The sequence below is a fragment of the Stylophora pistillata genome, chromosome 9 (genome assembly GCF_964205215.1).
Source record: "Stylophora pistillata chromosome 9, jaStyPist1.2, whole genome shotgun sequence".
Lineage (NCBI taxonomy): Eukaryota > Metazoa > Cnidaria > Anthozoa > Scleractinia > Pocilloporidae > Stylophora > Stylophora pistillata.
The window spans coordinates 20,705,122-20,726,094 of NC_142527.1; the positions used below are offsets into that span (position 1 = coordinate 20,705,122).

The 20,973-nt window shown below is 37.8% G+C and overlaps 1 protein-coding gene across 2 annotated transcripts in view; it reads right to left on the reverse strand.

Moving 5' to 3' along the window:
• LOC111338819 (von Willebrand factor D and EGF domain-containing protein) overlaps nt 1-20,973 on the reverse strand; it is a 29,900-nt gene that overhangs the window by 4,976 nt on the left and 3,951 nt on the right. For both annotated transcript variants that reach the window (XM_088733498.1, XM_088733499.1), the window contains exons 2-24: nt 19,642-19,695; nt 18,582-18,847; nt 18,051-18,143; nt 17,604-17,921; nt 16,951-17,024; nt 16,302-16,365; nt 15,389-15,601; nt 14,633-14,829; nt 12,898-13,348; nt 12,419-12,678; nt 11,888-12,002; nt 9,941-10,195; nt 9,540-9,654; nt 8,281-8,694; nt 7,921-8,031; nt 7,335-7,445; nt 6,884-7,078; nt 6,228-6,341; nt 5,020-5,133; nt 4,777-4,887; nt 3,774-3,887; nt 2,690-2,800; nt 1,954-2,054 (exon numbers count right to left, since the gene is read on the reverse strand). In XM_088733498.1, coding sequence (XP_088589624.1) covers nt 1,954-2,054; nt 2,690-2,800; nt 3,774-3,887; nt 4,777-4,887; nt 5,020-5,133; nt 6,228-6,341; nt 6,884-7,078; nt 7,335-7,445; nt 7,921-8,031; nt 8,281-8,694; nt 9,540-9,654; nt 9,941-10,195; nt 11,888-12,002; nt 12,419-12,678; nt 12,898-13,348; nt 14,633-14,829; nt 15,389-15,601; nt 16,302-16,365; nt 16,951-17,024; nt 17,604-17,921; nt 18,051-18,143; nt 18,582-18,847; nt 19,642-19,695 — 3,971 coding nt within the window. The remainder of the gene's footprint in view (nt 1-1,953; nt 2,055-2,689; nt 2,801-3,773; nt 3,888-4,776; nt 4,888-5,019; nt 5,134-6,227; nt 6,342-6,883; nt 7,079-7,334; nt 7,446-7,920; nt 8,032-8,280; nt 8,695-9,539; nt 9,655-9,940; nt 10,196-11,887; nt 12,003-12,418; nt 12,679-12,897; nt 13,349-14,632; nt 14,830-15,388; nt 15,602-16,301; nt 16,366-16,950; nt 17,025-17,603; nt 17,922-18,050; nt 18,144-18,581; nt 18,848-19,641; nt 19,696-20,973) is intronic.

The following is a 20,973-nucleotide window of genomic DNA, read 5'->3' on the forward strand; positions in this document are numbered from 1 at the left end:
TCTCGTTTCAAATTTTTAGGTTACTTCTTGTGAAGGATTACTTTAATTACAAATGGCTTTTAGGTCACGTGTCAATCTTTTTAAAAACAAATTGCATTACGTTTACTGTAGGTGCTCTCAACCAATATATCGCTCTGACGAAGGACAGCACCACGGTTTCATTAGAAACTTACCCCCTTTATTCATTTGTCTTTTGATCGCTGCTACCACTAACTTTCGTCTTAGTATTTTTTAATCCATAGTATTCAGAACAGTGGGCCATGCCAAGCCTAAAGAAACTCACAACATATCGGTAGATAGTGTGTCGATAGTCGGTCGACACTCGGCCGATAGTCCGTCGGTAGTCGGTCGACAACCAGGCGGTGGTCGGGAAATATAGCCACCAACTATCGGCCGAGTGTCGGTTGATATCTGATAGACACATTTCAATCGATTATTGATCATGTATCGGTGGGATATTGGTCAACTGCCGCTGATATATCGGTCAGCTGTCGATGCTATATCGGTCAACTGTCGGTCGCTTCACTTCTATGTAAGACTTCATTCTGAAGATTTGGCAAGAAACTAATTTTCATGTGCTCTTTGTAGTCGCATCGATTATTTTTCGATCAAGTAAACATTCAAAGTTTCAAAAGACTGTATTCGGGATTGTTTATATTACCCGGGTTATATCTAATAAGGTGGTATTCGTTACCATTGAAAATCGATTGTTTCAGGGCTGTCTTGTGAAGCACCTCAGCGAATTTTGATGTTTTACCTAGAATAATGGAAAACTGCCTGCTGTAAAGGTTTAGAGGGGATTCGAATACTGACACATACCGAAAATCGCGTTGCAAATTCAACTGCAAGTAAAGGTTTCACCTGCTTGAAAGCTCTTTCTGGTCGCTACACCCAGCTCTATCACATGTATAAAACAAGTAAGTTGGATGGAGGTTGGGTATAGACGTCGTTTGTGAAAGGCGTGTATACGTGTGGAGCGGGCATAATTTGATATTTCAAATCCTTTCAGTCATTCTGCTTTTAAAACATTGTCCCATAAGCTAACATCAGATAACTTGTATGTGCTGCAATATCCAAGGGAGAATTTAATCCTGTGTTTATTAATGGACCACATGTATGACCAGCGTGTCAAACAAAAACTTCGCATTGTGTGAGTTTCAAATGAGATGTCTAATTAGTTTGGGTTGGACTTTTTGCGAATTACCGAACATTAAAGTCACAAAACGGAATGCTAGTGCAAAGAAAGGTATGCTCTCATGTTTCATTTTGAGTAGTTTGGTAATAGTTGACCAGGAAATGTCCAAAAAGGCATATTTTAATTTCAAGAATTTCCATATGTCAATTGGGTTAAATAATTCTGTAAGGGAAATAAAGGGTTCCTTCTCTCTTGCATCTAGGTCAAAACCAAACCTTTTTTTTTTTTTGCAATATTTCGAAAAAAAAAAAAACAAAAAAAGTTCGATTACGTTTGGACTAAGACAGGTTCATGGAAACGTTTAAAAGAAATCGATTTTTTGAACCGGACTACGCTGGACCACTCTTAGACAGACTGCGTCTTGAGAACTTGAAGCAAGTTCCTGTGGGAAAAGCCCAACTACCCTGGAAACAAGGCAAAAGGCAAGCAGCCGAATCGGTGACCCATGACACGAAATAGACACAACTAATCAAAAAAGAAAAATTTTTGAGTAGTTGTGTCTATTGCATTTATATCATTGACAAGTAATCATATCATTCAACTCTTGCAATTTCAGGTAAATCAGCACCTGTAATTTTTCACAGACAACAAATCGCACTCGCACTACAGGCTTTTGCAAATTCGTTAATCGTTGAAAAAGTTATGTCAAATGCACTTGAAGTGATTTGTTACCTATATAAATTTTAGAAAGATCACCCTTTCAGAGAAATGGAGAGGGTAATGAAAAACAGAACCTATAGAATAAACCTCTGGAATACCTCTTTTTTCAGTAAGCTGGAAAGCTCTTTAAATTTTTCACTAGTCGAGTCTACTAGGCTGCTGTCCCATTCCCTCTTGATTCTTATTTGAAGTTTGAAATCTGTTGATTACAAAGAAATTAGTAGACTAACTGTGAAGAAGATATTACTTTAACATTAAAATATCCTGTAGGAGCAACGAATGCAGAATCACCTGCACGTCTACTCAGCTCGCAGAGAAGCTACCGTGATCAGCATTCCACATATGAAAAAGCAAAACCTCTTTATAAAAATTTTTTCTTCCAAACTGAAAGTCTTTTGATAAACCTGGTTACTAAGACGACATTGTTATCGTCACTGCTTGCCACTCATTGTTATCGATTTCTCTTCAGAAGTACTCCTTTACTTTTTGAAATAAGACGGGTGGCATCTACACTGTAATGCCTGGCGTTCTCAAAGACTAATTGAGGCATTTGAAAGATTTATTTGCCATATACGCTTGATAGTTGCTAATGTAATCAATTGTTCCTTAGATATATACTTTGAGTAAATGCTTTATTATTCCTTGCTGGCCAGAACTGTAATTCAGTTATATATACTGTAAGGGGTCTCATTGACCAAATATTATTATTATTATTATTATTATCGTTATTATTATTATTATTATTATTATTATTATTATGAAGATCAATTTGGAGATCTTGATTAAATCATTTTGGTTCCTAAAAAAAGAAAAAGAAAGGGAAAGAAAACATACCCGATTTTAGTTTATCTGTCCCAGGCTCAGTTGGAGACTCAGTTGTTTTATGTTCCACTAAGGTTGAAGTTATTTCCGTCTTTCCTCCAGTAGTGAGAGTAGGTGTCACCTCTAAGAGTCCCGGACGAAAAGAAATGTTAATGATACACGTACTTTAGCGATGATGATAATGATAGATGAAGAATATAGCTTAGTTGTCAGACGTAAAAAATTGTAACACATTTATAGATCAGATACAATACATATATGAAGTTCATATATATTGAACTGCGGTATTAGATACGTATGATGCATGATCCTCGCAGTAGAGAGCGCTATTTATGCAATAGCGGGTTTATTACGAATCAACTTAACGGCCTGTTCCCATTTGGCTTGTTTTCTCAATTGGTAGAGCGCTGCACTAGTATCGCAGAGGTCAGCGGTTCGAATCCCGAACAGGCCTAATTTTTTTTCAGGTCTGATTTTCGCTATTGTATAAATAGCGCTCTCTACTGCGAGGATCGTGCATCATACGTACATTTATACATCATTGTCACATCACGCAATCGAAGTTGCATTCCTATAGTTAGCCAGCAAAGAGCTTTCAAGGCCGGTGTAATGTGATCGTATTTCCGAGTGTGAGTTAGGGAATGAGGTACTCCAAGGAAATCTTGGCAAAGGCCTGCCGCTCAGTTCTACAAATTCTGTCCTTATTTCTAATTGAAACATGCCATTTTCCGCACAGGTGTTCAAAGCCAGTACGAGCTCCCAGACCTGGTTCTTAGAGTTGTACATGTTTTGCAAATCCATGTTACACATTTTTGAAGCAAAATCAAGCTTTGTATCAGCGCCGAAATTAAGGATACGTAAAACATACTTGACAATTTTGATATTCTAATTTGGTTACTTCTATTTCTCTATTACCTATTTGGAATTAAGAAGACAAGTTCTTTTTTTATTTACACTCTTGTGGCTCCATATCTAAATCTACGTCCGTTCTCAGACAAAAATGGCTCAAAGAACACCCAATTTGATGGCACAGACGTATGTAGCTTCTACTGAACAGTATCCCCCACCCCCCATCCTGGGTTATTGTTTTCCTCACCATATTCACATAATTTCCCAGTGAATCCTGTTTGACAAACACAGTTGTACTGGTTGACACCATCTACACATTTTGCTCCGTTAGCACATCGAGCTGAGACACAATCATCCACGTCTGTAGACAAAATAGAAATATATAAATAAAACGTAAACTGATATAGGGGCTCAGTGGGAAAAATATTGAATTCAACAGGTGAATAAAACTTTTCCATGTTATCCTTGTAGGAGGCGCGGTGACCTCATGGTTGGTGCACTCGACTCCGGATTGAGTGGTCCGGGGACATTGTGTTGTGTTCTTAGGCAAGACACTTTACTCTCACAGTACCTCTCTTCACCCAGGTGTATAAATGGGTACCGGCAAATTTAATGCTGAGGGGTAACCCTGCGATGGACTAGCATCCCACCCAGGGGGGGGGGGCTAGAAATACTCTTAGTCGCTTCATGCTACGGAAACCGGAGTTAAGCGCCGGCCCGATGAGCCACATGGCTCCTAAGTAGGCTACCATTTTTTTTACCTATGTTATCCTTAGTTCAGGAAAACAGATACCACTGGGTTTTCAGAAAACAATTAAGAGATAACCAAAATTTGCTTATGTGCAACAAGTTCTCTGTAATGACCCAACACTGCATATATTATCACTTTTGTCTTTTTCCTTCCTTCAATTTTCTTTCCCTTTTGACACTAATCAGAAAGGTGAAATTAAGAATCGTCTGTTGATAACACAGCTTAGCTTTAGCGGCTGTCAACTGATTTTGCAGCTAATTGCTCTTTGGCCGCTCAGCTGGAGTAATTAGCCATCTTTTAAGAATCTATGACTAGAGAGAACATTAGCTGTTAAATGTTAACTCTCAAACGTGCAAGGAGTAGTTTGTAAATTCTCCAATTCCCCCCCCCCCCCAAAAAAAAAAAGAAAAAGAAAAAAATTTTAGAGAATGGTGGGTTTTAATCGGAAATTCGATTAAAATCTGGTGAAAGGTTTCGAAGAAGTTGTATATGCATCCACCTGTTTCGCAGTAGGTTCCAGTAAAACCACTTTGACATGTGCACGTGAAAGAGTTGGGACCATCTTGGCAGCTGCCATTTTTACAGGGCAGCGTGGCACATTCATCTATGTCTGAAATGTTAAAGGTAATTGAAACAAGGAGCAGTAAACGAGCTCTTCATATCAGTCACAGATAGACTTCTCGGAAAATTTGTGAAAATTTCAAAGCTAAAGCTGAAAGCTCATTTCCCATGTTTTTCTTACCTATGTCGCACAATCTCCCACTAAAGCCTATTTGACATACGCAACTGAATTGATTGACACCATCCACACACGTTGCATCGTTGTCACATCGAGCAGACACACAATCGTCAATATCTGTATATTTAAAAAAAATTTAAAATTTGCCGGGCATGTCATAAAGTAACATATATGGAAATAATATAGTTTAAATTCTTGTCGGGGAAAATCCCGGTGATGGAAAGTGCTGTGGTTTTCTATTTCCTTTTCCGACACGTGACCCAGTACTAAGATTGTTCATTAGCTGAAAATCTTACCTAAGGAATTTAAATCATACTTATAATATTCTTAAGAAGAAAAAAATATGTATTTCATTGTTCTATGACTACTACAGTGTCAAACGAGGCCAAAGTCAAAGGTTGGGCCTTTTTAGGATGGATTTTGAAGACGAGATTTCACTATTGATAAGAAATTAAATGGCAATTTCATGTTTTAAAAGGAAAACAACATAACTGCAACAGATATTTATACAGCTCAGTTCAATAAGGAGGTCATCATAAGCTTTTTTCATAAAAGTAAAAATGGCCGATGGTTTAATATTTGTTTTTGCCTCTACACCATGCTCGTCCGTTGAAGCAAATGCAGTAATGAAACGAATATCATGCAATGGCCACACGCTATGAATTTTATGACCGAGTGGCAAAAATAACATCTTACGAGTGAGCGCATCGAAAACGTGAGATATTGTTCTTGCCACAAGAATATAAAGTTCATATCTGAAAGCTAACATGTAATCTGCCTTTCACCTTAAGGTAGAGATTGCAATTGAGAGGTTGGCTTTAATAAAAACTCTCTCGTGAAATTCTTTCCGTATCTTTAGATCATGCAGCGTTTTTTTATGTTTTCGTTGTCTTGTTTTAGTTTTTTTGTTTTTGTTTTTGTTTTTTTTGTTTGTTGTTGTTGTTTTTTTCTGAAAATGCATTTTCATCTTCATCGCTTACCCCAGTAAATCTTGCGGCGGCCATTATTTACAACGGAAAAACCAAGTTCATTCAGCAAAGTTTTTAAAAGAGACAGGAAACGTGATGTCGTTGCTTAATTTGACTACTCGAGAAATACATCTACGCCACTCTGTTCCTAGATAGAGTGGTCGTGTTGATTTTACGAGTGTTTTAGCTTTAGTTTCCGGTAAAAATCTCTCGTCCATTTAATAAACAACGTTAGATTCCTACCTGTCTCACACCAGTCTCCAGTATACCCCGACTGGCACGAGCATGTGTAATTATTTATTCCATCGATACACGAACCGCCATTTTTGCATGTTACATTGATGCAGTCATCGACGTCTAAAATAGGTGGACAAGAAAATAAACAAACACATATAAGGGACAAAGGCTACTAGGGGGAAAACTATTGCGGGGTAAACTCCTGAACAGAAATTGTAAATAACAGAGGAATCAAGGACGACCTCTTGATACTTTTGCTCTCCCGTCTCTCGCTTATAAAATAAGACTGATTATAGTGCATGGTTCATGACCATTAACAGTTTAAATCAAAACTTTCGTTAGGGATTTTGTGAATCGTTACATAATTATAACTAACGTAGAACCTTCTCCACCAAAAATGCGAAGTTAGTGATTTGTGATTAACAAAGGGCCGAAATTTACAACCTACTGTTGGACTGTTAAGATTTCCACTTGGCAGAAATACGTTGTTATTGTGACGAAAATAACTTAAACAAAGTTGCCAACATTCTTTTTAAAAGTGCATCCACAGGAACCTAATCCTCAGTTTAATTTTTCATTATGCCTTGATTAAATGCCCTTTGTCCGTTCAGCTATCTGTATCGTTGCTAGGATTCGTTAATGTATGCTTAAGTCGCTGATACCTTTGCAATTCTTTCCGTCACCAAAGTATCCGGTGGGACAAGGGTCACACGTGATGGTATTCGTTTTCTGAATACAGCGAACTCCGGGAAAGCATGCGTCACTCGAGCAATTTCGGATGACGCTGTCACAATGTTGGCCTCTAAATCCAACATTACATTGGCAAGTGTAATTGTTTACGAGGTCGACGCAAGTACCTGCATAAACAAATCATTTCGTAAAAAGTGAAAAATAACATGCATTAGAAATGTAAAACAAATGTGAAAGAATAGAATAACTTAGACGCTAAACATTAGGGCCTTTGCTTAATGTTTCAACAGTTCCAAAGATTTCCTTGGGTGAGCCATGAACCATCTTTCCTTGGAAGAACAGGACTCAGTAAATCCCTCTTTTCTGCTATAATGTTTTTGAAACAGATGATAAGGATAAAACCGGCTCAAGCTATTTCCTCACCGTTTCCGCAACCAGAGGAAGGACAGTCGTCGATGTTGTGTTCACATCGAGTGCCATTGAAACCAGATTGACAAGAGCAGTTAAAACCATTGACAAGGTCCGAACAGTTTCCTGCCGCAAAGAAAACGATAGAAATTAGATAAAAATAATTAGTGGTCACCATTAAGATAAAGTTTATCTAAGGGGCCACGACTAATTACTTTTCTGGAGTCGAAGTACTAGTTTTAAAGTGCGTATTTCAAAATTTCAATCTATACGATCCTTCACTTTTCAAAATGTTGTCACAAATTGGAACGAACTATTAAGAGACAATTTATACTAAATTTATCTTAATATTACAACCCAAGAACAACAACTAGGAGGGGTAAATGACAAGGGTAGCAAGTTATTTAAAAACGTGTGGGAAAGGTACTGTACAAACAGGTTGCGAGCGAGACTATATATACGGTGCTAGGAACTTGGATTCAAACTAGGGCTGTGTCAGGGAGGATACTTTGCTTCTGCTGGAATTCCCTGTGCACAGCAATAGCCTGTCCTTTAGTAGAGTTTTATTCCAGGATATTTCTTTTGTAAAGGGAAAACTTACCGTGGATACACGGAGCAGACTGGCACTCGTCAATATCTACACTGCAGTTATAACCAGTGTAACCAGGGTCACAGGTACACGTGTAATTGTTTATTTCGTCTTTGCACGTGCCTAGAAGTAGGAGTAGATAGATTTTTTCAAATACTTAAACACGATTTGGGTGACTTCTTAATGGCATGAAAGACTTCTAACCACTCAACATAACATTAAAAAAATCCTTGTAATTCTTGACTGCTGATATTTTATATTTAAATAATGCTTGCAAATGGAAAAAACAAACAATTAGAGTGACTAGCACACAAAGACAATAACAACTACATCAAGAGCAATGCGATGTTCTCCGAAAAATATGAAACTCACCATGAACACATGGAGACAGTAAACACTCGTCTATCTCCTTCTCGCATCTCTGTCCATCGTAGCCAGGCTGACACTTACAAACATACAATCCTGATCCTCGTGGGTGACTGGGGTCGGGTTCACATATTCCTTTTTCAGTACAGGGACAGATTACAATGTTAATACTCATGTTAAATGTGGATGAAGCGTTGCACTCATCGGTTGCTCGAAAGAAAAAGTTTGTAGAATTTTGTGTCTCAGGTTTCCAGTGAAGAATATGGCTTGCAGACAGCTTTACTTGTGATGGATTTCCGTCAATCATAGATATTACAAACGGTCTACTTTCAGGATCCTCGCCCTCTAACTGTAGTTGAAGGTCCTCACCGAGAAGGGCGTATCTCACGGAAGGTGTTGTGATGTTGGGAGGCAGATTTACTGAAAATTTCAGAAAGCACCACATTACATTCAGGTTATCTATTGCGTTGACCCATAACATTGGAAGTTCTTTGAAAAACTCATCTGAAATTTACAACATGCGCCTAGCTATTTAGAAAGGTAAGATTTCATCATTTTATCCTATTTGGAAGCTCGGTTATTTATTTTGTCACTGAATCTACATACATATGATGCACGATCCTCGCAGTAGATAGCGCTATTTAAGCAATAGCGAAAATCAGACCTGAAAAAAATCAGGCCTGTACGGGACTCGAACCACTGACCTCTGCGATACTAGTGCAGCGCTCTACCAATTGAGATAACAAGCCAACTGGGAGCAGGCCGTTAAGTTGATTCGTAATATACCCGTGAAAGTGATAAATGAGATACAATGAAATATATGAAATTCATATATTTTGTACTGCGGTATTAGATACATATGATGCACGATCCTCGCAGTAGATAGCGCTATTTAAGCAATAGCGAAAATCCGACCTGAAAAAAATCAGGCCTGTACGGGACTCGAACCACTGACCTCTGCGATACTAGTGCAGCGCTCTACCAATTGAGCTAACAAGCCTGCACTATTATCGCAGAGGTGCACTGGTATCGTAGAGGTCAGTGGTTCGAATACCGTACAGGCCTGATTTTTTTCAGGTCTGATTTTCGCTATTGCTTAAATAGCGCTATCTACTGCGAGGATCGTGCATCATATGTATCTAATACCGCAGTACAAAATATGTGAACTTCATATATTTTATTGTATCTCATGAATCTACATAGTTGAACGCACTGAGATTGGCAGACTTATGACAATTAAGTAGATAGGAAAGGAGCAGAGAAACCTTTCCGTCTGGTCCAAACGTGTTGATCAGTCGACGGGATACATTGCTGACACCAATCTGTTGGGTCTGGATCATCTTTGGCAAAGCAGTGACCTCTGATCAGACATGCATCTTGCTATATGAGAGCAAAAACATGATATTTGAAGTGAAATCTACTCAAGATAAAGTAACTTTCATAATTGCGTTTTCCTAGATATAGGTACGCGATATGAAACGAGAAAAAAAATCAATGAATTGAGAAAAAAAAATATATACACATATTAGACACTTCTGTAAGCATTTGAGCCAAAAACTTTTGTTAAAATTTGATTATGGAGCTCGCTGCCCTTAGCTTGAAAATCTTGATAAGAAGAGTCTATTTGGAGTGCCGGATAATAATTTACGTTTACTTTTTATCACACCTTAAGAGAACATCCACGTGAAATGTTACATGCTTGGCACACTGAGTCGAAGGTTATCATTTTAAGCTCACGACTTGGATGCTCGCCATCATTAGAGACAGACACGATGTAACCTGCCGCTGGTGTTCCTTCAAGAGGATAGCCGCCCAAATTGACAGGAGAGCTGGGAAGATGACACTCCATCGCAAACAAGTCCGTTTTGCTACCATTAAACGTTTGTGTCCCGTTTGACGGAATCCAGTTACTTGATATGACCTATTAACACATTAACAGATTAATTCGTCGATGGGAGTGGTTTGCGGACCTCGAGATTTCTGAGGCAATGTTGTCTTGTGGAGGGGGACACGAGGCAGGAGTCGAGAGTAAAGGGGGCGGGAGAGGGCAGAAAGATAACACTATATAAGGGTGGGAAGCGGGAGGAGAAATTGAAAAGGAATTCGTTTGTTGTTTATTACTGCTTAACACCCAGTCAAAAACCCGTATCCAGCAAAGGATTTTGACTACCATTTAACGACCACCGAGGCATACTCGCGTGAAAACGTAAATTTGTACTCAACATAAATGCCGTTGAAATTGGATACCTCTATAAGTCATGAGTGAGACGAAATAAAACATCTACACATTTATCAGTGTCTTGCAAGCTGTAGCAGTCGAATCATTCGGCGAACAAAGTGAGTCAGGTCGACAGTGCGTCAAAGTCTATGTTTATCAGCCTCACAATTTTTCAGTGCGGCAACAAAAATTCAATCCATAGAAGCCCTTTTTTGAAATCAGACAATTACATAGCTGAATCGTCCCAATATGTAAATGTATCAGAGGATGTACGTACAACTCATAAACTTTTCAGCAAAAGTCTAAAGAAGATTTTAACTTTCTGAAAAAATAGTTTGAAATATGATAACCAGCCGCTGAACAACAATATACAACAATTCTCCGCCAGCGCTTAAATCGGACGTTCAAAAATGCAAATGATTCAACAATTAGTGCATTATGATATCAATAACTCGCTGAAGATGGCTTTTAATAGCTCACGAATATAGCTACTACCGATAAAGAAGGAAAATTAAACTTAATTGAAAATTAAAATTAATTTAAAATTAAAATTAATTTAAAATTAAAATTAATTTCTGAATTAGATCCCTATTTATATAAATGCATGTAAATACATATTTGAAACTGCAATGGCTGTTATATTGCACAGTGGATTGAGACGGTCTCTATAATGAGATGTCAAAAGCGATGGTCAAACTGTGATAACCAGGTACGTGAAAACTTAGTGAAAACTGACCCGTGATGATGTTCATGTTGAGAAAACTACCTACCCTCCCCTCCTAAAACTGCAAGGCCAGAGAAGGTTCAAGAAAGTTACATTTTGCCACAGCCTGCAAGTTGAGCCCAGGTTTCTGATACTTTTTTTATTAACCTGAAGACGGGTGCACTCTGCAACCAAGGGTGATAGTCGGGAAGCAAAGGGTCTCAAAAGTACGGGAGGGAAGTGGGAGGCTGTGACCCCCCTCCCCTCCCCCCCGCAACGTCTTCGTAATCGGCGAGAATTTTAGTGCGCATATAAGAAACTTTCGTTAAGTTCTAAGTTAAGTTTCGCACCGTGATACGCTTCTACCGATCACACCATTAGTTCAGGGAAAATTTAAAAATCAAGTCAAGCTTATCTAGCTTCACAGAGGGGTTGCCATGTAAAAGTGCCTTTTTTCTTTCCTCTTCACTAGGGAAATAACTTTTACTGCATCGGTGTTTCAGGTTACTGCGACAAGTCGCAATTCAGGTTTAAAGCTAATGATACAATTTGTGATAGCTAAACTTAAGTAAAAGTACAGTGAGTTAAATTTCGTTTACTCGATTCACTGGTTTTGTTGTCCTAGAATAAGCAAACTAGTATCTCTGTCCTATTTACCTAGAAAACATAAAAAGGATGAAATATAATTTCACCTTGAACTCTTTGACGTGGCATGTCAAATTTTCTGAGCTTAAAAAGTATTGTCCAAAAACAATGGTTCTCAAGCATGGCCTAACACGGATATTGCAAAGGCCCTCATCCAATAACCTGAAAGTTGAAGAAAAGTTAACAAGGCCTTTCATAATTACTCCATTTGTTTTTTGTTTCTTTTGATTTGGTTTTGGAGTTCTTTTTTTTTTTTTGTCATAACACTGTTTCGTTACCATGGGGATAAGGATCACTAGAGAACGTACTTGATAACATACCTAAGGAAAAGCGGTGATTTCAAACATTAGGAGAGCATAAAAAAGAAAGTCGATTACTTTTTAAATATTTTATGACGGCATCATCAGTTCTTTTCTCAAGACTCATTTTCCGAGTTTCCTTTGCATTATGCATAACATTTTTCTCTGCCTGTCTAACCTTTTAGATATAGTCAGCCAACGAGAATTAAAAGAGCAGCATTTGTCTATTTTAGAACTTGTTTCAGAGATTAGTAATTACGACATAAATTCCGGCATTACCTGAACAATTGCGGAATTTCATCGAATCTCATAGAGCAGTCGGCAGAGACATATCCTTCGTCACAAACACAAGTACCGTTTGTGCAGTTTCCTTGGAAGCTGCAGTCGTTTGGACACAGCAGCTGAGTTACCTTCGCTGGAGGCACAAGATTTCCACTTTCATCTTTTTCGTAGGCACTGTAATTTTTGACAGCTTGGAATTGACAAGATGACTTCAAAGATTCAAAGGCACTCTCCACCCAGAAAACGTCACCTGTGATCTATACAAAGATACAATTGAACATATTACAAAAGTGCAGTAAAGATTTCGTTCGTTGTGTCACGAACGTGAGGCAAAAAATAAAATTGTGTCTCTATTTCAGTGACTTGTCGAATTATACCACTATCCATTCTAAAAATTTAGCGCTTTCCTTATTATCATAACTCAAACGAATGATTAACCAACATGATAGGAAATATACTCCAAAACTGAAATTTACCTGCAGGTCTGCGGCACATTGTGCGATTGCATTGGTAACGTTGACATTTGAAAGTTCCAAGCAAACCTGGGCAGCTTTTGTGCTTAAAAGAGACTTTGTACAATACTCAGTTGCATTTTCCAAAGACAACTTAACGTTTACGTTACGTTTTTTACGAGGTGGCAGAGATTGAAGGTCAGGCTCAATATCGTCGTAAAAGTAGATAACGTCGTCCGTATAGGTGTTCTCTCTCTTTCCGTTTTGGTTTATTTTCCCTTGGGGAACTGGCTCTAGAGCTGGATTTTCATTCACGGTTTGAGGTTGCGCAACATCTTGTTCGCAATCAATCTGCATTACGTTAGTGTCTTTGTTAAGTTTGCACGTACAAAAGTCCATATCGAAGACAGAGCCATCGCACGTTGGATCATTGCAATTTGGTACTTTATGAAAAAGACTTTCTGATCTATTCACTCTACGGATAAACAATAACGGAAATTATTAAGAAATGGTGTGGTTCTAAATATATCTTTAGTAAGTCGGAGTTTCCCGTAACTGTTTGGAGCTTAGACCTTCTGCAATTAGCCTACTAGATGGTTTAACGACATATAACTCGTTGCCGTACCGTAGACTATACAGTCGAACCTCGATTATCCGGACCTCGATTATCCGGACTTTTTTCTCTGGTCCCAATTTTTCATGAATATTAATTGATTGTGACCTTGAAAACTCAGAGTCGCAAAAAGCCCACTAATCCTTTCAAAAGGCTGTTAAAACAGCGTATTATCCTGTGCGCTTTTCAAAATTCGAAAGTGCGACGAGACAAAGAAATATTCTGATGCGTTATTTGTTAATACATACAGGCTGTGTAGCTAGCACAATTAAAATGATGTTTTCTTTGCTGTCTACCTTTTTTTACATTTCTATCTTATTAATATTCATATTTTCGTTTATCCGGACTCTCGATTATCCGGACTATTTACAGAGGTCCCGACGTGTCCGGATAATGGAGGTTCGACTGTACTTAGGAAGGTCATTTGAGAAAAGGAAAGACCGTCAATAGATCCTTTAACCCCAGAAAAACGTCAATTATCTGCACAGTTTGTCGAAGATTTTCTTTCTTTTCGTCACCTTTTTTATTAAACATCTACCGATGTTGTAGGGAGAAACGTTTTTTTTTTTTTTTGTTATCACTGATGGGAGTGAAAAGGCCAAATGCTTAATGCTGATAAAAAATAGAAAGAAAAAAAGGAATTCTTTTTGTTTTAGGGTTTATTCTTAACGATAATGAATAATTGTGGATCTTGTCTTAGTAAATGTTAATTTTTTTTATGAGATTCTTCTCACTATTGATGTTCGTAATGATGAAAACGGCAATATTTTTTCAGCGACATTTTGTGATGACGACGCATTTTGTATTAACGTACGCATTTTGTTAAAAATGGTTGCGGCATCCTGTAATAACTTGCGCATTTTGATATAGGTGTAACAACATTTTTTGATAAAAGCGACCTGTCGTGATCACAAAGTGTCGCAAACAAATGTCAATAATTCTTTGGAACGATTTCCATATAGCCCCATACATAATTATGCATTCCATTTTATAAAGACTTAATATAAAGGTTTCTTTGCAACACTCTTTGCACAATTAATGTATGGAGTTATATGGAAATCTTACCTAATCTTTTGTGGTCAACTGAGACGTATGTAAAAAATCTATATAAAATTTCATGAAAGTTTATAGGCACAAAATACCTACCTCCAACTTTGTCCAAAGGAGTCTGCATCATTGTGCATTGTTTTATCACCGCCGAGAAAGTCGTCATTGGGATTTTTGTTAAAATTTCCACACATGCCTTTTGTTTTACCACGATCAGCCTGGGGCGCTTGCAGATAAACATTATTTCCCCAGTAGTTATGCTGTACTCTCACTATTGTTCCGGATGGAAGCCTCACCTTAAGAAAAATGAACTACTCTTAACAAACTCTCTAGCAGCTGGTGTCACGAGAAATTATTACGATACCGAGCCTCCCAGACTTCTGAACAATATCGTTCCTTTTTCGCGTGAAACTAGGCTTACCAAAGGACTTTAAAACATAACTCACGTAAAGCACGCGCTCTGATTGGTCAATCCAGTGTTTTCTATTTGCCCATGAGTGTACCAGTTGGTTGAGTTTGTTCGATTTCACTTCTAAATCAACCAAAGTTCATTTCTTTTTTTTGTTCGTTTATGTTTGGAAACCTCTACTTTTCCACTCTGTGATAATTTAATTGCTGATATATTTGTTTTCATGTCATGAATATACAGCAGTAATTTTGTTTTCTGTGTTGGGGAAATTCTTATGAAGTAACTTTCCGTGCATACGCTGAGCTGTAAAGCACAATCTCAATCATTCTCTGCCCTCATTCGTTCGATTTCCGATTCTACCAACTCGTGCTTAAATGCCATACGGAAATACTTTTTTTTAGAGAATTTCCTATAAGTAACTTATAACATAATGGGTAAGTCCTTACCTCGTACTCACTATAGCCCCCTGGATGGCGGCCAAGTATATGTGTTCCTTTTCGCAGTTTCCTTTGACTCGGAATTCGTATCTTCATCGGCATTCCATTCCGCTGAACTAAATCTTGAGTGCATGTGTCTAAGATAATAACGTCATTGTGTTCTCTGATGGCAACACCGCAGTTACAAGTCACGCTCCAGCAGGTCCATAGGCGGGTATGTATCTACGATAAAAAATGTTGATTTATTGAAGTTATTCATTATCCAAAATGCGCAAAGGTTCTCTTTCTGCAATCATGTAGCCGAAATAAATGTAGCATGCTCTTCGCCAATTTAAATTAATTCTTCATGTTGGCTCCATAAGTTACTGCAGGCGTTCTTGCAATGGTCTTCATAGTATTTTTTTTGTTTATAATAGTATTTTGTTTTTGTTTCAGTAGCGAATGGTGAATCATTGACCTAGCAAAATGCATATGTTAAACTTTGTTCTAGTAGATCTAGTGTTCCAAACAAATTAGAATTTTTTTTTTATCCTAGAATAGCAATGAACTATCATTTCTTAGTAAAAAAAAGAAAAAAAGAAGTGAGAGGCTCTGAAAGACGTTTCCTCTTTTGTCCAAAATCACGCGCAATTTTATACATTTCAATTATTCTGGATTGAGCTGGGGGAGTTGATTGAGATACTTTTAAAGTAGGGGGATACTTATGAGCAGGAAGAAGAAGGAACGAAACTAGTAATGATCCTTAAGACTCGCAAAAGCTCCTAATAAAGAAAAAAAAATGTTCATAGATTGGATCCATTCGCGTGCCCGGTTCCAGATCATTAAAAATATGCTGAAAGTTGTTACAAGCATTTCTGAATACTCTCAACTGAACTTGCTTAAACTTTTTTATTTCCACCAGGAAAAAAAAAGAAGACCTCACCTCAAAGAATCTTTCTAAATTGCGGTATAAGACATAATCACCAGGCCTGTAGAAGTCGTAGTACCTGTAAAATGTTATAATAGTTCTGTCTTTGTGAGCGTCTTCACTCTCACTGTTTCTTCAACTCCCCAGATTACTATCGTGAGTGTTTATCCTGACAAAAATTGCTGTTGCGTTCCTTTATCTATTCATAGACCATCCCTCACCCAACCACAGCCATCTTCTTTTTTGCTCTAGTTTTTTTTTTTTCTTACTGTAACAACCATATCATTCTATGCTCAGTTCAGTCGACAAACTTTAGTAGTACCAAAAAACAGTAAAACAGAGTGAAAAAAAGATGAAAATAATGATGACAGCCACACCGGGACAATCGTAGTTTTCTAATTCAGTCTGAAATAACTCCACTTGCAGAGCTCGTTACAGGCATATTACTATAAATATGTACTTATGACAATAATAATAATAATAATAATAATAATATCTAACGGTCGGCTTAATTCTTGACTAATGGGACTTAACGAAATTCAAAACTAAAATTGAAAGTAGCTGAGCAGAACACACTCTAAGCTTAGGACCGTTTAAAGCTCCAAATAGATCAGGTGATTGAAAATGGAATTGTTAAATAATTCGAAGAGCCAAGACAACATACTTTCCATCAAATGTAGTGTAGTGTGGGTCGCCAGTGGCTTGACAGAGGTTTACAGGAGTCTCAATCTTCGTCAACTGAAAATATTGATGGAGAAAATGGTTAATATGTACGCGTTTGACAAAGATGATTTGGGATGCAAATATTGCCTTCCAAAGAGATACTATATGAAATCGTAGAATTGTAGCAGAACCTCCTTTAATATGATGTGGTTAGCAGTGTTGCTACTACTCCTACTAGTCCAATCTCAGTTCCTGAGTTCCTGGTACGCATTCCTATTCTTCCTAAAAGCGAAGCGCAGGGTCTGTGTCTGTCGCCATAGTTTCCAACACAGATACCCTCTAACGACCTGTCGATTTGGAACCAATGATGAAAGCGTAGTCTTTGTATTTTTCTAAATCAACATATATTCCGCTCTACTTTTTTGTATCGAGCACTGTAACACGGAAAAATTGAAACGTAGACTTCCTATATATTTATATAAATATATTCTGCATCTCGAAACAGATAATTTCCCCCGACAAATGTCAGTGCACTTTTTCACTCCAAATGGATGCCGTTGTTCATGTATGAATGATAAAAAAAGGAAACAAAAAGCCACTTGGATCAGTTTTGGAGACTTTGAGTTAAAAAAAGGATTGAATACATAAACGTACCACAACACTAGGAAGGACGTAAGGATTCCAGAATTCGTGGAGGTCTGTGACTGAAAATGTAAAGGCAGCTTTCTTGGCTGGTTTATCGATGTTGTCACACTTAACTTGCACAGAAACATTAGTCCACTTGTTAACATCGTCTTGTTTCAAATCAATCTTACAGTTTGATGAAAGATATTCTCCATCTCCGGATTCACCAAATGTAAGCTCTATCTTATCTTCGTTGAAGGCTTTGCGGATTGGGATGGTCGGTCGCAGCTGAAAGGTATACCTAGTGGTGTAGTCGCATTCTTCTATATCCAGTTGTCTTGGCCTGATCTGCAATGCGATTCATCACCAAGATTATAATTTTAATCAAGATAATAATTATAATGATTATAGTCATAATTTTTGGAAAAAAAATTCTATTTAAATCACCATTACTTATTAGGAATAAAAGGAGCTCACCTCGATTCCGGCAAAAAAGAGTGCGCTTGACACAGGCTGGGTCCAATTATTTTGTGAATATGTGTTGTACCTGGCTCGTATTTCGCACCGTACCTAACGCGTAAGATATAAAAAAAAACAACTACCTTTTCCCTTTTTATATGGACTGAAGAGAGAAAGCTGTTTAAGAAACCAGACAGGAAAGAGGACATCAACTAAAACAATAAACAAACGAAAACAAAACAAACAGACAAGCAAATAAACAAGCAAAAAAGAAAAAAAAAACAACAATAAACAAAAACAAAACAAAAGAGATAAACAGACAGCCAGAAAAACGAAAGCCATCACCAAGACAGAATCAACTACTCATTGAAAAAAAAAGGTACTCTAGAGTAAAATATACCACCTTTGCCGATAACAAGTCAAAAATGATAAAAACAAAACAAAACAACACAAAACGAAACAAAGCAAAAACGAAGCAAATTTATTACCATGACAAAAACGCTTCTTTTAAGATGATTAAATTTACGCAGGTATGAATGGATACTTTACGTTATCGCCAGGTCTAAAATGTGGATTCGTTGAACGTTCGCTAAATAATGGAAAAGATCTTTTATCACACTCGTCGTCTGTACTCTCGCAAATTCGATCTGGAGTAGAGCCTTTTCCGTTCACAAACCATTGAATTTCAAACGATACATTTCCCCAGTCAGGAAAATCAAATTGGCACAAAAGTGTCACCATGTCTTCTTCATTATCCAAGTACTTGACAGATGGAACGGGAACTTTAGCGAGTGGAAAATCGACTTTTTTTGACACTGAAATAAACACAAGGCATAAATAGCCTCACGCTAATGATTTTGATACTAGCACTCAAAGTATTTATGCTATTCTTGATATCGATGATGTTTTTTTTCTTTGAGTATGTTTTGAAAAGATTATCTCTCCGATACCATCTTTAGAACCATTCACTCTGGCCTCAATGCTGTCTATGCTGCTAGGAGTTCAAAACAGCATAGCATCTGTGTTAACAATCTTTATTTTTTACTAGTTGTCTTTAGTTTAAAGTGATAATTTATCCGGTAAGATTTTATTATAATATTGCAAAAGATAATAAAGTTGTGATGATAATGACCTAAAAACCTAGAAAAACTTACGCTAAGCTACATCTAAGATGGCTTAGTATCAAATCAATTCATGAATAGGTAGGAATGAATAAATGAACGAAGGAGGAGAGAAATGTTAAATGAATGAGTCAGTCAATCAACACAGAGCTCATTACGTATGATGCACGATCCTTCGCAGTAGATAGCGCTATTTATACAATAGCGAAAATGAGACCTGAAAAAAATCAGGCCTGTACGGGATTCGAACCACTGACCTCTGCGATACTAGTGCAGCGCTCTACCAATTGAGCTAACAAGCCAACTGGGAGCAGGCCGCAGAGGTCAGTGGTTCGAATCCCGTACAGGCCTGATTTTTTTCAGGTCTGATTTTCGCTATTGTATAAATAGCGCTATCTACTGCGAAGGATCGTGCATCATACGTATTTAATACCGCAGTTCAAAATATATGAACTTCATATATTCATTGTAACAGAGCTCATTGTTACCTGTGCAGTTTGGAAAAACGCCAGTCTGGCCTTTGGGACATGGAACTGTTGAACCTGTTGTGAATAAAAAAAATCAATGATCATAAATTGCTGTTTCCGCCAAACAATGTTTAAGACATAAGCAAGTAGATACTGAAAAAGGGTAGTAGTAAGTGATGTCAAAAAACTGAAAAAAGCGTTTTGCAGTTGAATAGAAATTCGGAATGCCGGCGAAGAGAAGAAATTCCAGGCAAAGGAAAGTTTCAGCGGCGCCGTCAATTTCAACTCTTTCTGACCCCAAGGAGGCGGTGGAGTCCGAGGTGTGAGCCCTTGTCCGTTTCGGCGAGATTTTTTTGCTATTCTTCATCGAATTCCTTCAATGTCTGGCTCTTACGTTCATGCTTCTTTCTAGCTTTAACACAAGGGCTCTTTACTCTGGCTTTCCGAAGGAAACGCCCGACGTGTAAATTCGGCTTTGTTTGTTTTTTTTGCGTTCGTTCACAAAACGCAGTTCCACTACGGCGCATGCGTGAAGTGTATGCGCATGCGTAGAATGATCTCTAGAGCGCATGGTAAAGCAATGGCTGCCTTCGTGGACTGATGTACGCGAAAGAAATTCGATGGCAATTACGCTCAGTATACATAGAAAGTCACTCATCGTTATTAGTAGACCCACACTAAAAATTGTGGAGCGTTTTGGGAACGGGTCGGTCCGCGGGTTTTTGATGTGGTTTTCAGATTTTTGTATGACATTTATTTTGAAACCCACAAAAAGGTCAAAATATGTGTATTTTCTCTTGGTATGTAATGAAAGTCCAATGCCTTTAATTGAACATACTAAAATTGTAAATAGCACTGCTTCTCTTGTTGTGGCCATCAGCAGTATTAAATATTCAGAGATTTTTCTATTAAAAACAATATGAACTGTTGAACAGTAATAATTTGGATCTATCAACAAAGTTGAAATGGTAAATTGGCCACCGTAACGATTACAAAAGCTGACGTTTCAAGCGTTAGCCCTTCGTCGGAGCGAATAGAGGAGTTGTGGATTGTGTGTGCTTTTAAAGGCAGAAAATGTAGCTACGTTATTGGTGGGAACATGGCAACGAGAAAAACACGAATAAATTAGTGGAATGAAAAGCGTTCGTTGATCCCTGTAGGATTTAGACTGCCGGTTTGAAAGATGAGCTTTTGTTCAAGAGTTTTACGGCTTTCCGTGCTTCCTAAGTGTAAGGAAAGACCGCAGATTGCCCTATGTTGCTTAGAATGATTAGGTAAATTAAAGTGTCTAGCGACTGGTTTCGATGTGTCCTTGTCATCCTTTTCCACGTCGCAAAGGTGTTCTCGGAATCG